This window comes from Myodes glareolus, chromosome 7, assembly GCF_982192425.1.
Source record: "Myodes glareolus chromosome 7, mMyoGla1.1, whole genome shotgun sequence".
NCBI lineage: Eukaryota > Metazoa > Chordata > Mammalia > Rodentia > Cricetidae > Myodes > Myodes glareolus.
The window spans coordinates 20,196,717-20,213,812 of record NC_142032.1 but is presented as its reverse complement, the minus strand read 5'-3'; the positions used below and the strand labels follow the sequence as shown (position 1 = coordinate 20,213,812).

The 17,096-nt window shown below is 41.0% G+C and overlaps 1 protein-coding gene across 2 annotated transcripts in view; it reads right to left on the bottom strand.

Moving 5' to 3' along the window:
- The window catches only part of Mms19 (MMS19 cytosolic iron-sulfur assembly component), a 37,812-nt gene that overhangs the window by 19,986 nt on the left and 730 nt on the right, over window positions 1–17,096 (bottom strand). For both annotated transcript variants that reach the window (XM_048452884.3, XM_048452885.3), the window contains exons 2-8: window positions 8,155–8,203; window positions 3,754–3,854; window positions 2,462–2,547; window positions 1,960–2,034; window positions 1,491–1,560; window positions 1,030–1,158; window positions 881–942 (exon numbers count right to left, since the gene is read on the bottom strand). In XM_048452884.3, coding sequence (XP_048308841.3) covers window positions 881–942; window positions 1,030–1,158; window positions 1,491–1,560; window positions 1,960–2,034; window positions 2,462–2,547; window positions 3,754–3,854; window positions 8,155–8,203 — 572 coding nt within the window. The remainder of the gene's footprint in view (window positions 1–880; window positions 943–1,029; window positions 1,159–1,490; window positions 1,561–1,959; window positions 2,035–2,461; window positions 2,548–3,753; window positions 3,855–8,154; window positions 8,204–17,096) is intronic.

The window sequence follows — 17,096 nt, the reverse complement described above, 5'->3', positions numbered from 1 at the left end:
AGTACACATCTCCACATATCCCATACAGCAATAGACTCCAAGTATCTCGTAATAGAAAAGAAATAAAAAGCAGAGTGAGAAGGACCACAAGAGTAAACACTTCTTGTATATGCAGTGTGCAACTGTGCTGTTTTTTTTTTCTGTTAATTTGCTTTTATCACCTGAGATACACCCTATAACCACAGATTCATATTCTATACATCCCTTGGAAACCAACCAAGACTTATCTGCTAGGTCAGTTCCTACCAACTGTAGCTTACAATAAACTCATCTTTCAGAATGACTACAGTACCACTCATTTTGACATCTAATCTTATAGTGCTACCTCAATGTTGCAAACTTCAAGGGCAAGGACCACAGCTAAACAATCCTGCTCAGCAATGAATGCTTTGTTAGGGAACTTAAGAAGTCCTCCTCTCAAGTACCTGCTGAATTCAACCGCCCCTTTGGTGTTGGATGTTTCTCCATTTCCAAGCTTACTAAAATACAAATCTATGAGGACTTTAAAATGTCTATCAGCCTGGAGAAAAAGCTCAGTGGAGCAAGTGTCAGTAAGAGCTACAGAACTCCAGTACCAATGGTGGATAGTTCTGTAACCCCAATACTGGAGGAAGGTGAGTTGTGCTGTAGAGACAAGTGGCCAGTCCAGGCAAAATGGTCAGTTCCAGGTTCAGTGGCAGACCCTGTCGACAGGAGGGTCTGGAGCAAGTAGATAAGGATAAAGGAAGACACTCAACATCTTCTTCTGGCCTCTATACATAAGCACCAACACTGCACAAAAACGAGCCCCCCTCCATACAAATAAAATGTAAATTGTCTGTTTTGCTCAATTGTCTAGAACAATGTCTCCATACATCATTAGAATGAAGGTGGTACTTACAGGGGTAAAATCAATAGGGAAATAACAAGATGTCACTTCAAATAACTCTTCCACAAAAGGTCCTGTGGCAACAGAGAAAGAATAAAGTGACTTAAGTTCATTCTGACTGACCAGCTTCAACCAGCTAGTTCACCACTACAAAAACATACCCAGACTGTAGTCCTTGGAGATGAGGTCATGGACGATGCGGAAAGCCACCAAAAGATTACGAGGATCCTTTTCTCCATCCATCACCTGGATGAAGCCAAATGTGAAGTCAGCTCCTAGGCCCTTCAGCTCTGGGAAGAAAAGAACAAGGTCACTGCTGTCCCATGGGATAGAAAGTCTGTATTCTCTTGCTGTCTCTTGCTTTCCTTTCTGGCCTAGCAGAGCAGCCCTTTTTGTTTTTCTCTTTCAAGTGCTCAGTAAAGATATGTATATGTGCAAGTCTATGTGTGCATGTGTGTGTATTCTTCCTACACCAGGAGAAGACTGACCTCACCCAAGCCTTTATCACTCTTCAGAGTCCTGGCCTTTCTACACATCCCCTAGGACCACAATATACCCTTCTAATGTGGGACAGATAGCAACCGCTTGTTTTTCATACTCCTCACACAGTCCTGCCTCTTACCTTCTTCCCGTGATCGCATGAAGTTAGTGATGATACTGAATACTGTATGGCGATCCACTTGCAGCAGGGACTTAAGAGTGGAGAAGAAATGAAATTAAGCGAAGAAAGAAAACAAAGAATACTTCAAACAACACAACCATTTGGGCCTTCACAATCTCTAGTAGATAGTTCTTTCTAAACCAAACAAGATTAAGTTAAGAGGAACCATAGAGAGAGGTCTGGCTACTGATCTACCAGCACAACCACAACAGTGATACCAGTAACCCAAACTTGTTTCATGTATATCTTAGGTTCTTAGCAAGACAGGTCAGATATAATGCCATGCCTTCCTCTCCTTAGCCACTATAAAGAGATACCTGTATATGACCTCAGAGTTTCGACAATCTGTGTTACCACCTAATTCTAAATATATCAACGACTACAAGACAAAGACTAGCAACAAAGTAAACTTGCAGCTATTATCACTCACCTGTACATGTATCTCCTGGAAGATGGCTTTAAGTACAGAGACAGCCAGCCCAGGGGGCAGGGCCACAGACATGCTCTGGGAGAGAAGGGAAGATATGAGAACACTGTCTCTAAGACAAAGCTCTACAATGTTTTTTGTTAGGTAATTTGGCATCCTAACATTCTGCTGTAGGAGGAAGCACTCATAGTGAGAAACTTTCTCTAGCTGAGCATTTCTTCACAGCTCCTTTCAAACCAACCAAATTCCAGTTCCCCAAAGATAGTTTTCTGCTTTGTTTTTAAGTGTAGATTATAGATGAAGTTTATATACAAGGTAAAGTGGAAATCTCAAGGGTGCCACTGTCACACAGGGTGACTTACTCACAAGAGTAAAAACTGTAGAGCTGGCTTTTACTCCTGTATTTGGGCCTTTATTCTTCGGCATGTGAAGGTTCATCTCCAAAAGGCCAAGAGAGAACTGTATGAGGGCTCCCACAAACAGTTATGTAATGAGAAATACTCACCAGTGCCCTCAGGCCCTGGAGGACAGATGGGATCACAAGATGATGGTCCTTCAGCCGGTTCTCATAGAACAGGATCAGATGTACCACTGCACAAACCAGATCCAGCCTTCAGCTTAGCAGGTGTGAGGAAGGCCCACCAGCTCTGTTTGTCTGCCTCCTAATGCCATTCCATTTTGGCTTTTCCTACAAATGTCCTCCTGAATCAAGAAATGGCTCCCATTTGATGACACCTTTACTTTGTGAGTTAGAGACAGGAAAGCCTCTTGTATTAATTCATTAATTCTCATAGAAGTTCACAGTGAAACCCTCAGAATTGCTTCCTTTTCAACTTCATTATTTTATGTGCATGTAGTGGTTTGAATAAGAACGGCACCCATAGGTTCCTATATTTGAATGCTTAGTGAGCGGCACTATTTGAGAGGAATTAATAAGTGTGTCCTTATTGGAGAAAGTGTCTCACTGGAAGTATTTCAAAAGCCCAAGCCAGAACCAATGTCTTTCTTTTCTTGCTGCCTGTGGATTTGGATGCAGAACGCTCAGCTACTTCACCAACATCATGTCTGCCAACATGCTCCCATGTTCCCACCATGACGACAATGGACTTAACCTCTGAAAATGTAAGCAAGCCCCAGTTAAATGCTTTCTTTTACAAGAGCTGCTCTGGTCACAGTGTCTCTTCACACAACAGAACAGTGACTAGGCCAGTGTGGTATGCAGCATGTAGAAAACCTCCAGAAGCCATTTCTCTCCCTCTACCTGCATGTGGGATAAAACCCAGGCCTCCAGGGTTTTTCCTAAAGTGTTTTTACCTGTGAGCCATCTCATCAGCCCCAGATTCACCATATGGAACTTTTTCTCTTTTTCTTTGGTGCTGGGAACTGAAAGCAGTTTCATGTTATACTGTAAGTTACAGGGATCACTCTGGTTGTCAGGCTTGCACAGCAATTGCATTTACCCACTGAGTCATCAAAAAGCCCTCTGCCTTCTGTTTCTTTAGGAGTTTAGTACAGGACCTGCAAACCTTTTCTTTACAAAGCTTTTTGTAAAGGGCCAGGCAGTAGGTATTATATGCTTACAGGATGTGGACACTGAGATACAATGAACAAATGATCAAAGACTATATTTGAAATTGATGTATCTTATAATTTAATTTTACCCATCTCTGCCATATACACCAGTAAGTAAGGAAGACACTGAATTAGTTGTTCATAGATACATTAAACCCCCTTTCCCTGTGCATGTCATGTAGGCCATGTGCTTCAGGAAGACGTTCCTACTAGCAATAAAAGTACCTTCCTTCTCCAGGAGCAAGGAGTGACACTGGAGTAGCACCTGTGACAAAAGCTGGATTCCTCGTGCCCGAGTTCGGGGTTCTGGATTCTCCAGAGATGACCTGGGAAACAGCAAGACAGAAAGCATCTGTGATTGACCAGCTCAAATTATAAAGGAAATATTCTGCAGTTAGTCCTACTTACTCTCTTAGCAATAGAGTTACACACCCCACTAAAAGTGTTTAAAAAAACCATGGAAGGTACTCTTGAACTAATAACATTAGTGTCCAGTGAACACTGTCACTCCAGATGGGTGGTGCACACACCTTTAATCCTAGCATTTGGGAGTCAGACACATCTCTGAGTTCGAGGTCAGTCTGGCCTACAGTGTGAGTTTCAGGACAGCATAGGTTATACAGAGAAACCCTGTCTCAAAAATATAAACAAACATTTAACAAATAAAAGGCTGACGCCCCCAAACCTATCCTTAGATTAGCCTGGCAGTACCAAAGGCTTGTGTGACATCACAGTCCACAGAAATTTCTGTCCTGGCATCCCTTACTTGGCACTCAATGAGCACTATGCTTATTCTCTCTCTCCTGAGGTAGGAACAGTACCCACAGGGCTTCAGAGATGTCTGGCAATTGCAGCTTCTACTGAAGGCAGGTGGCAGATTTTTGCAAACTAAAATAAGAAATTTTTGCATGTGCAGATACACGTGTACATACATGTACATGTACATACATACACAAGTGCACATGTGTATGTATGTACGTACATGGAAGCCAGAAGTCAACCTTAGGTATCATTCCTCAGGAGTTGTCCATCTTATGTTTATTGAAATAGGGTTTCTCAATGGTTGGCCTGGAGCTCTTTGATTAGGCTGGCTGCTAGACCTGCCTGTCTCCATCTATCCAGCATCAGAATTAAGAATGTGTCACCACACCTGGCCTTTCAAATGGGTGTTGGGACAGAACTCATTTTACTAATTAAGATACTTCTCTAGCCCCCCTTGTTGCTTTGCTTTTAGAGACAAGACTTCATTCTTAGTCCAGGCTGCACTTAACTTGTTGCCATCCTCTTGCCTTGAACTCCCAAAGTGCTGGGATTACAGATGTGAGCCATTACACTGGGTTATTTGTAAAGCCTTGCTAGAGAAAAACAAGGCTGAACAACTAAGGTCCTAGGAGGTATGCTTGCACACACCTATACCCTTAAAAAACGAAAGGCTACAAAGATGAATGGAATATTTTTGTTTGTTTGTTTGTTTTTTCTTTTTTGGAGACAAAGTTTCATGTAGCCAAAGCTGGCCTCAAAGGTCTTTATAACCAAGAACAGCCTTCAAGTTATTCTTCAGCCTTTACATCCTGAATGCTGGGATTACAGGTATATAGCACTTCTATGCATGATTTTAGGCTGTTCTGGGAATTGAAGGGCTTTGAGCATGCTTGACAAGGTCTCTACAAACTGAGCTACACCTCTAACAGCAGCAGTTCTAACCAGGAAGGACTACTGATATGGGAACAGCTGAAGTGAAGCACCAAGATGACTTATATTCAAATAGCTCTCCTGAGATCACACTTCAACATAACCTGAGCAGAAAGTAGATTTCTGGAAAGCTGATCCTGAGAGTTTTATGTGAAACCTCAAGATAAAGGAACTATACTGGTATAGAAATAAAACTTCTGGGGCTGGAGAAATGGCTCAGTGGTTAAGAGGACTGATTGCTCTTCCAGAGGACGTGGGTTCAATTCCCAGCACCCACATGGCAGCTCACAACTGTCTAAAGATCCAGTTGCAGGGGATCTGACACCTTCACACCAATGCACATAAGATAAAGTTAAACAAACCATAAAAAATATTTAAGAAAAAAAAAGAAATAAAACTTCTTCTGACTGTATTCTAAGGACAGGAACTCATGGAAATGTTTCTGCTTAGCAGGTAGGATATTGTGCATTTGTAGCACTTAAAAAAAGGATCAAGGCACACAAATGCTTATAACAGCATTTTTCATAAAAGCACAAAAATGGAAACATCCCAGATGTCCATCATAACTCATGAATAGTTAAACAAAATGTTGGTCATTGGTATATAATGGAGTGTTGTTTAGGAAGCAATGAAACGTAGACCTGACATACAACACAAAGAAACCTTGTAAACAAGCTGCACTGTTAACATTGGTTGTTATCTTGCCATGATCTAGACTCGCCCAGGAGACAAGCTTGTAGGCATACTTGTGAGGGATTACCAATAGTGCTTATTCCTGTGAAGGATTTTCTGGATGAAACTAAGTGAGGAAGACTAACCCTAAATGTGGGAAACAACATTCTCTGGGATAGGATCTTGAACTGTATGAGTGGAAACACCTCTACTTCCTGACTTTGGATGCAATGTGATCTTATTTATGCCTCAAACTCCTGCCACCAGAATTTCACTGACACAGATTTGAACTGTTGAACTATGAGCCATAAATGAGCCCTTTCTACCTTAAATCGCTTTTGTCAGAGTATTTTATCACAGCAATAGGAAAGGTAAAATTCATGCTAAGTGAGAGAAATCAGACACGAAGGCCATACAGCCTTTGCTTCTATATATCTGAAATTTCCACAACAGGCAAATCAACAGACCGGGAGCTGGGAGGAAGAGGGATAAGGGAATGAGTGCTGAGGAGCAGCAGTTTCATTTCGGAGTAATAAAAATGTTCACATGGTGATCGTGTGCAAGAATACACAGATCCATGAATGTACTAAACGGCACAGAAGGGCTGGAGAGATGGCTCAGTGGTTAAGGCATTGCCTGCTCTTCCAAAGGTCCTGAGTTCAATTCCCAGCAACCACATGGTGGCTCACAACCATCTGTAATGAGGTCTCGTGCCCTCTTCTGACCTGCAGGCATACACGCAGACAGAATATTGTATACATAGTAAATAAATATTTTTTTTTAAAAAAAAGACTTAGGTTAAAAAAAAGGGCACAGAATTTCAAACTTTAAAATGGTGAACTTTGGCCAGGCAGTAATGGTATACATATTTAATCCCAGCATTTGGGAGGCAGAGGTAGGCAGACCTCAAGCTTGAGGCCAAACTGGTCTACAGAGTGAGTCCCACGACAGACAGGACCATATAGAGAAACCCTATCTTGAAACTCCCTCCAAAAAAAGGGTGAACTTTGTGGTATGTCAGTTTTACAAACACACACACACACGATTTATCTATTTTTATGTGTATGGATGTTTTGCCTGCATGTATGTCTGTGTACCATCTGCATGCTTGGTTCCCATAGAGGCCAGAAGAGGGTGTCAGATCCCGAGACACAAGTTACAGACAGTTGTGAGCAGCCATAATGGGTACTGCGAATGAAACCTGGTCCTCTGGAAGAGCAGACATAGTGTTTTTAACCTCTAAGCCATTTCTTCAACCCTGTGTCAGTTATACTTTCAATAAAACTATTAATAAAAACAAACAAACAAAACACTGCCTGGTGGTGGTGGCACAAGCCTTTAATCTCAGTGTTCCAGAGGCAGCAGCAATCAGATCTCTGAGTCTGAGGCCAGTCTTGTCCAGAGAGTGAGCCCCAGGTCAGTCAGGGTTATATAGAGAAACCAAGAAAAAACAAAAACAAAAACCCTTACGACCACAAGAAGGTAAACAGAAAAGCCAAATGGTCTGCTGTGTAAGACATGCCGGTTTTAAATTTTTCCTTCAATTTTCAGAAGATAAGGTTGACTATGACAATAACATATTAGTAATACTTGTCAACCTAAGTGATCTGCCATGTATGAGGTTTGGGGAAAGCAAGCCCTAGACTACAGGCATGTATTTTATCTGATTCTTAGAACCCTAGGTTATGAATGTTCTTTTTTTAAAAAAATTATTTATTTTATGCGCACTGCATGTTGTACCATGGGTGTCGGGTTCCCTGGAACTGGAGTTAAAGACAGTTGCGACCTGTCATGTGGGTGCTGGGAATTGAACCCAGGTCCCTGGAAGAGCAGCCAATAGTGCTCTTAACCACTGAGCCATCTCTCTGGTCCCCACAACACTGCTCTTTTAGTTGTTTCCAAGTATCTTCCACTACCGGGGATCTAGCACAGTACATGTCCTGAGCACCCTCCAGACAAGGAGACTAGGCCTACAGTATGCCTGAGCCATCTGGGACAACTAGGCTCCTAAGGGGATTAGCTGGATCTAAGGAAGCACAAGAGAAGTCTAGTTCCAATTAGATAATAGTGAAAGGCCTTCGACACCCACTTCACCCAAACCTGCAGGCTGAGTCAGAACCTGTTGTGGCTTACACTTATACTCAAGTGCTGCTATGGATAGGGGGCTTTTAACTACGAGAAGAAAATCAGGTTCCAGGGAAGCAATAACTCTGAAAGTATCCAGGCAAGACTGGAGAAATATTCTAGAACAGAGGTTCTTACCCAAGGGCTTCTACCACTTGTAACACTGTATAGCCACCGGATTTCACATCTAGAAGAAATAAAAGAAATATGAAAACATAAAACAGTACTCAATGGTTCAATGTTTCCTGTTTACACTAGGAGACCATATACTGCTGGACAAAATGTCCTCCTAGATAAGAAAGACACTGCCATATTTCAGATATGTAGTGTTGAATATTTAAAAAATGAAAAATAAGCATTCTTCAGTAATTGAAATGTCTGTATACACAATTAAAAAATAAGCTATGTATAAATTAGTATCATCAAATGAAAAAACCTTTGTGTATATACACATATATAACCTACAAAACAGCATAAAGGATGAATGGGGACAAATGGCATAAAGGGTAAAAAAAAAAATCAGGACCGAAGGTGTAAGCTCAGTTGGTAGAGTGATTGCCCAGCATGCACTGAGTCCTGAGTTCAACCTTTAACACGGAATAAACCAGGGGATAGAACATCCACATGGAGTGTAAAGGAGGGAAGATCAAAAAGAGTGAAAATACCTAGCTACAAATTTAGCTGACCAGTACATTTAAAAGACCTGACTCATAGAACTTTTAAAGCCCCTGAGGGTTCTGGCCTTATAACTGTCAAGATGGTACTTACAAAACAGACAAGCAACAAGGTCCAATAAGGACAGAGAGAAGTGTGAATCTGTGTACAAACATCCTTGGTGAGATTGTAAACTGATACAATTACTATGGAATCAACAGTATGGAGGTTCCTCATAAAGTAAAACAACAACAACAACAAAAATAGTCTATGACTCCTGGTTTTATACCAAAGCAAATGAATTAATATCTGAAAAAAATGTTCATATGCCCACATTCCCTGCAGCTTATTCATAATAGCCCAAATATGAAAACAAGACTAAAGTAGCAATATGTACACTGATAATGGACAAGATCTCAATGCAGAACAGTATTATAAAATCCAAGTTTACAGTTTGTGCACAGAAAGCTTTTTAAAGTTACTATTATTATTATTATTATTATTATTATTTGGAGACAAACATTTTACTATGTAGCTCAGGCTGGTGGATTTCAGAGATTCATCTGCCTTTGCTTCCTGAGCACTAGGATTAAAGACATGCACCACCACACCTGGCCTTGGGATAATTTGAATTAACAGAAAATTGCAAAGACAACGCAGAATTTCTGTATAACCTTCACCCAGTTTCCAACTTTATCATCATAGGTACATAGTAAATTATCAAAATATTTATATTTGTTAAAACTAAGAGAGTAACATTGGCACATGCTACCTAAATTCTAGACATTATTCAGGTCTCATCAGTCTTTCCACTAATGCCATGGTCTGTTACAAGATCCAATTAAATGTATCACTTTATAATTATCATCAAGAGCCCTGAGTCTCCTCCATAAGTTTCTCAGTTTTTCTTAATTTTCACAATCTTGATAGTTTGATAGAATGTACTTCAATCTGAGTTTGATGCTCTCATGTTTAGATGGTGGCTACTAGTTTTCAGAAGACTATCAAACATACTCATACTCTAGCAGGGATACAAATTACCCCACAGTGCCTCTCACTGGAGCCACTGAATTTAGTCACTTGGGTCAGGTAGATCCAGAGGTCTCTGCACTACGTAGGACTACTTTTCCCTTTCAGGTACTCTGTCCTTGGAAGGAGAGACAAGGGAGAGGGAGATTAGTTCTATCTTCTGGATATCTATCTAAATTAATTTCTTCTATAAAGAGAATCTAGTTATTACTGTATCAATATTGACCAGTATATATTTATGCTATGAGTTATAATTCAATAAATATATTCAATTTAGTAATATTGAATAAGTAAGTCTGTTTTATTGTTCCTATTGCTCCATCTTTGGTCACTGAGCTTTTTATCTGTGTACATGTACATGCGTGAAGGTGTACTTGTGTTATAGTGTAGCAGAGGATAGCCTGTGGGAGACAGCTCTTTCCTTCTACTGTATGGGTTCTGGGAATGAAATTCGGGTCTGTGGGTTTGGCAAGTGCCTTCACCTGATGAGTCATCTCGTAGACCCCCATGACAGGGTTTTTCTGTGTAGCTTTGGCTGTCCTGGAACTCAGATCTGCCTACCTTCCACGTGCTGGAATTAAAGGCATGCATCATCACCATCCAGCAAGTTTTTTATTTTACTTTTATTTTCAATTTTCTGAGACGATATCTCACTATGTAACTCTGGCTGTCCTAGAATTCACTATGCAGGCCAGGTTAGTATCAAACTCACAGACCCACCTGCCTTTCCAAATACCACTACCCCCCCCCCCCGAGTGTTTCCTCTGTTGGAGGCCAGCATGCTCTACACAGGAAGCTCTAGGATGGCCAGAACTGCATAGTGAAACCCTATCCCAAATAAATAGCTAGATACCATGATCTGGGTGTGGATGTGCTATCAGAACGACACTGCTTCTAGACTCTCAGTTCAAAGACCTGGGAAGTAGTCAAACATAGTATGTACATAGTACATAGTATGTACAACTATCCATGTTACTCAAACATCTATCACTATTTCTGTATTTACGTTATGTCAAACTAAACAAAATCATATTGAAGTCTTGGGCTGGTGAAGTCTTGGGCTCACTGGTGAAGACCCGGGTTTTATTCTCAGAATCCACATGCTGGCTTGCGGCTCTAACTTCAGTCTCATGGGATCCGATGCCCAATTTTGATCTCTGTAGGCATATAGATCACATCCATATATTTAAAGAAAAAAGGTACAGCCAGGTGTAGTAATGCATACCTTTAATCCCAGCACTCAAGAGGCAGAGGCAGATCTCTTGATTTTGAGGCCAGTTTGGTCTACAGAGCAAGTTCTAGGACACAGCTACACACAGAAACCCTGTCTCAAAAATCCACACACACAAAGTCTGTAAATCTAATCCAGTATTCATTGTAGCTTTCAATTTGTAATCTCTGATAGTGGGGGACCAGTTCTGTTATTTTATAGCTACTTCTTGGTTATAAATTATTTTTTATACATGTGCCCATGTATGCTCATATTTGTGTGTGTATACATGTGTGAGGGTGTGTGAATTCAGGTAGGGGTCAGAAGACAATCTCAGTAGTGGTTCCTCAGGCGCTCTGCACCCTTTTCTACACAGGGTTTCTCTGTGTAGTCCTGGCTGTCCTGTAACTCGCTCTGTAGACCAGACTGGTCTCAAACACATAGATACCCCTGCCTCTGCCTCCCAAATGCTAGGATTAAAGATGTGCGCCACCACCACCCAGCCATACTTTTTTTCTTTAATATAGGGCCTTTCATTGATCTGGAACTTCATATTGTAGACTAGCTACCAGCTCCAGGAATCGACTTCTGACCATGTATCACTGAGATTACAAATGTATGCCACCATACCTTTTATGTGGGTTCAAGGCATCTGGACTCAGGTCTTCATGTTAGCAAGCTAAGTGCACTGACAACTGAGCCATCTCTCCATTCCCATAAACTATTTTAGGACTGTCAACCTCCTTGAGAAAAAAAGCTTATAAACACAATACAGCATTTTAAAAAATAGTTTTATCTTTGGCTATACAGTTTCTAGACAAACTTGTTCTCTAAAATCACTTAGGTCAGATCTTTCCCCTCCCAATTCAGCTGAGGCTATCTCACACAGTATTAGCAAAGATCATCTGTGAGGGCCTGCAGACCACTGCGGGTTGGAAGAGATCTTCTCCCTGAACATCCATTCACACCCTCAGTGCTCTATCTGTAAGTATACAGCTTAGTGATATTAACAGCATGAGTAACAGATGTAACAGAAGCAGCTTCCACATTTTAGGGGATGCAAAGAGTGACAGGTTATCTTGGAAGGAATGTGTTAAGATGGATGAAGGAGTTTTATTTAATAAATATATACCAACTGGGGAATTATTTCCAAAGTCTGTTCTCAGTTCCAGACCCAGACATCTCTAAATGCCGAACCCTAACCTCTGTCAACATAAGGAAAAAGTGGAGAAGGTTTCAGAACACTGTCCTAAACCTCCAGTTCCCCTACATCTGCTAGTCTCATAGCAACAATTGTGAGCCAAGTTGGTCAGAAGCTCAGTCTGGTACTAGTAAGAACTCCAGTCAGACTGAGGAAAGGGGACGCTAGTCAAGATCCATAACTCGTGACCAGCACCAATTTAGCCATCAAGCTCTACTTGTGCCAGGATGTGGAAGGCCCAGCTGCTGCCCAAGCGCCTGAGGAAAAGCCACGGAAAATAAATGAGCAAGCTGTACAATGGGGGCAGGGACAACAAATCAGGCTCACAGGACAAACACCTACCTACCAGCCAAGTCCTACCCTGAGAGGTTCCCTCAGAGTTTATAACTAAAAACGACTTCTTCAGCATTCAGAATGCATCAACATGAAGCTGTCTGATTACTACAGCAATGCATCCATGTTCATGGGATTCCTCATGTACCAGATGAGGAATAGTGGGTGAACACCCCTAGTGGAGACCTGAGATTTAGTTTCACAGGGTCCAGATTTTGAATGAAAGCATTTCAAAAACAGAGATACAATGATGCTGTCACAGCACATTAAATGTAAGTAAAGGAAATGGCTACTAAGCTGGAAAATGCTTGAGTCAATATTCTGAAAATGCTTGCACAGTATCTTAGGATCTTATTCCAGTTCTAATGAGTCTACTTCAGACATGTCTTTTTTCAATTACGAAGCCTCCTTTCCATGCCTTCTAAATAATGACTACTTTTTTGCTCTCTACTTTTTGCGTGATAAAAACTGTTGGGAGCTGAGGCTGCCCTGCGCTAAAGCATGTTACTGAACAAAGACCAGTCCCTCAGACCCATGGGAATTGGCAAAGTTTTCCTCCAGTCTATGTGCAATGTTGACACGGTGTACAAAAAGCAGAACTGCAGCTTGTTTACAGCCTGAGATTGCTTCCCTACAGAGACCTCCCACAGAGACTAGTTTTTTCCCTCTTTCACCAGCTATAAATAATAAAGGGGTATTCGGTGCCCCAGAGCATCCCCATGTGTCTGTCCTTTCTTCATTGTCCCAATCAGGTTTCCAAAACCAAGCCATGCTAGGTACAGTGGAAAATGTTCCTGAAATTCTTTAAAAAAAAAAGTTTATTACATTTTTATTTCTTTTGTGTTGGAGGCACATGTTGGGGGGGGCAACATGTGGTGCTCAGAGAACAACTTTCAGGGCTTCCTGCTCATTTTCCATGTGGGTTCCTGGGATTGAGCTCAGTCTGGCTTGACGGCAAGTAACTTCGTTACCCATTGAGGCATTGAACTTTTAGACTGTGGCAACACTTGTAGAACACCGTGAATAGACAAAAGCAGCTGAACAGTTAAAGTGGTATATTTTACCCTAGTTAAAAAAAAAAAAAAAAAAAAAGAGGGACTGGAGAGATGGCTCAGCGGTTAAGAGCATTGCCTGCTCTTCCAAACGTCCTGAGTTCAATTCCCATATGGTGGCTCACAACCACCATATGGTGGCTCACAACCATCTGTAACGAGGTCTGGTGCCCTCTTCTGGCCTGCAGGCATACACGCAGACAGACTGTTGTATACATAATAAATAAATAAATATTTAAAAAAAAAGAAAAAAAAATTTGGGCTCACTTTGGCAATACATATGCTAAAATTGGAATGACACAGAGATTCTATGCAAGGGCGACACGAAATTCATCATGCATTCCACATTTTAAAATCTGAGAAAGATTTTTTAAAAAATTTTCTATTCTACTGTACTTTAGCAAAAATTTTCTTCCTGAAATAGACAATTATTTGTTTATTAAACTCAATGTCTCTTTACTGCCTTGAAGTCCTTTACAGTTTAGCTCCCCAGCCCTCTATCTACTCCCTTCATCAGGATTCCTCTCAATCACATGAAATGGAAGCCCTTGCCCTTCAGTTTGGAATGCTCCTTTCTAGCCCTAACTTACTTTACACTCATCCTTTGAGATACAGCCTGAGCGTCAACACTTGTGAAGCCTTCTTTAGATGCCCCAAACAGAATCATTCCCCTTCTCTTTGCTGTTCCTTACACACATCTCAGAAAGTTGTTTGTTTTCCTTCAATATTGCTATGTGTTATAAAGCAGGAGCTGTGTTTGGGATTAAGACAAAAATACAGACAGGGTCTTACTGTGCTGTCCTGTCCGGCTTGGAATTCACTATGTATACCAAGCTGGTCCCTGAACTCACAGAAATCTGCCTGCCTCTGCCTCCTAAGCTCTAAGCTTAAAGAAGTGTGCCTCCATACCCAGCTAGATCGAGTTCTTAAGAGAACCCTGACTATTGGGTCAGAAAGATTTTTTAAATAAAGTGTCTACAATCTGATGTCGACACAGTATATAAACAAGGTTAACAGAAGGAATACATGTTCTGGGTTATGGAAATGGGTTAGTAAGTTATCTGTCCCAGGCTGGCCTCTGTAAGTCTTGGCAACCTTCCTGGTAAAGTTTCCTGAAAGATGGGATTACAACTGTGAGCCACCTTGTGGGCCTGGGCTATAAATTTTAAGTCACTGTAAGTTTTCCCAAATAAATATAGCCAAGAAATAATATAAATTACGCCTTTGTATTCCTGGAGTAAGAGAACCATAATAAAATTATAATAGTTATCTTTCCCAAGGGTAGTTTTCCCTGGACAAAGGAAAATATAAGTCACTTTCCCTTTGTAGGAGGCCTAAGTTACTCCAATGTGTTCAGGATTTTGCTGTCTAGCAATAAATTTGCTAATACTTCCTAACTTCCCATGTTTTCCTCAATCAGGAAAGTTCATGGGGAACACGGGGAAGGAATAAAAGCAGTATTTGTGTGGTTACTGACCTAGAAGGCACAATCAGATCTCTGTCTGATGGAGATGAAGCCTCTTAACAATCTGGAGTGGCAGCCAAAGGCACTGAGAGCCAGGGCTGAGGTGGTATGGGTGGAAGTGCAGGAGCAGAATGGAAGGAAATCCCTCAGGAACAGGGTTCAATTAGGGTCTCAAAAAGGTCATTTTTGAGGATGAGGATTGGGCAAGTTGCCAGACGAAAGAGGCTCTAGGGTTAATTTCCAGCACTGCACGGTGCATGCCTGTAACCCCAGCACTAGGGATCAGAGCTGCAAGTTCAACCTTAGTTACACAAGCAGTTTGAGGCCAGCCTACTTACATGAGGTCCTATCTCAAAATTAAAAAAAACTAAACACCTTTTTGATGATGCCACAGTAATTTCTCTATAATTACTCTTTATTCCTTTAACAATAACATTACTTCAGAATAGTGGTTTCTTCTGGTAATCAAAAAATGTAGCAAAAGACAATATAACTAAGACAGAAGTGAAGGGAAACACTAATGATAGGGGGGAAGTTTATCCATTGTCTAAAAATGTCCAAAAACCACTCCATCTAAAATCAGCTCCCTTCCCTGCCTGTTTTTGAATAGTTACTTTTATTTCCTGGCCCCCAGGCTCAAAACTCTGGGTTCATCTAGGGTAGCCTTTTCATTTCCTTTTGAGTCTTACAGTTAATTGGGCCCCAAATTCCAAAGATTCTTCTAGCATCTTTTCTCTTTACACCTTGTGTGTGTGTGCATGTGGTAGTCAGAGGACAACTTTGAGAATAAGTTCTCTTTACACCATGTATCCAGAGAATGGAACTCAAGGTATCAAGCAACCTTTACTCACTGAGCACCTCACTGGCCCCTAAGCAGTTTTATGATGTGTCTACTTTTGTTCCATGAGACTGGGTAAAAACGGGAGGGTCAGATGTGGTTATGTATACAGACATACCTGTGAAACAAATCTGCTAGTGAGTGCATGAGTGGGTGAGAAGTCTATTAGAGTCTGAAGTGACATGTTGTCTGGCCAGGATAATATGGGGGAACAGCATTTGAACTGGGTCTTGAGTATGAAGTTTAATTTGGATTAGTTAAGGGAAGGAAAACATTCAGGAATCAGAGAACAGAGGTTGGTGCCCAGAACTAAGGGTCCAAGAGGTCAACGGTAAGAATAAGGGCTGGGACCAAGTACTGGCTGTCTTTGAATGCCTATTTCAGAGGTCTTATTCCTGGGCTGTCAAGTCATTTCCTTTCCTGTACTTGCCTGTTCTTGGGAACTGACAACTATTTCCACCAGAAACCACCAGGTGCAAAACAAAGTTGGCAGTCAGTCCTGCATTTGTAACTTATAAAAGAGCTGCTGCTTCCAAGGCTGATGTGTTTGGTATGAACACAGACTAACTAGGCTGGAGAAAGTACATCATACTCTGGGAAGACATCACAACTGTCAACTATAAGCTTAAGCATTAGCAGGTTTTTGTTTTGGTTTCTGAGATAGGGTTTCACATGGTAGCCAAGGTTGGCCTAGAAATCACTATCAAACTTGCCATCCTCCTGCCAAATTCTGGAACTAAAGACACGAAGCACCAAGCACAGCCAGTAGCAGACATTTTTGCCCCTTAATGCTTACCAACCACCATACACTTCCTTCTCACCACACAGTTGTCTCTTTCACTGTATTAGAATCTCTTTGGGTCCATAGAAAGAACTAAATTTCTATTTTTGTTCCCAATCCTTTTCATGCTGGGTGAAAAATACGTACTCAGTAATAACAGAATGGCAGAACGAAAGAGGAACATTGCTAAGGAACATCATATTTTTCTAGCCTAAGTTCATTTCTCATATATTATAAAAGTTAATCTGCTCAATTTGCAGAACAAACTTCTTCTTCTCCCAAACACACAAAACGTCCAAAAGTAATTTAAGAAAACCCACAGCTATATCCATTTTGTATTCTATTTCTTAAATCTGACTCTGAAGGCATCCTAACATTCAACATTCGGAAAGAATTCCAAGGAGGCCTCCTGGAATTTTATTTGTTCAAATCCTAAATAAACTCAGAACTCTTAGATTCCTAAAACTGGAACTCTGGGAAGATAACAAATGAGTTATTACAAAAAGTTATCAAAACC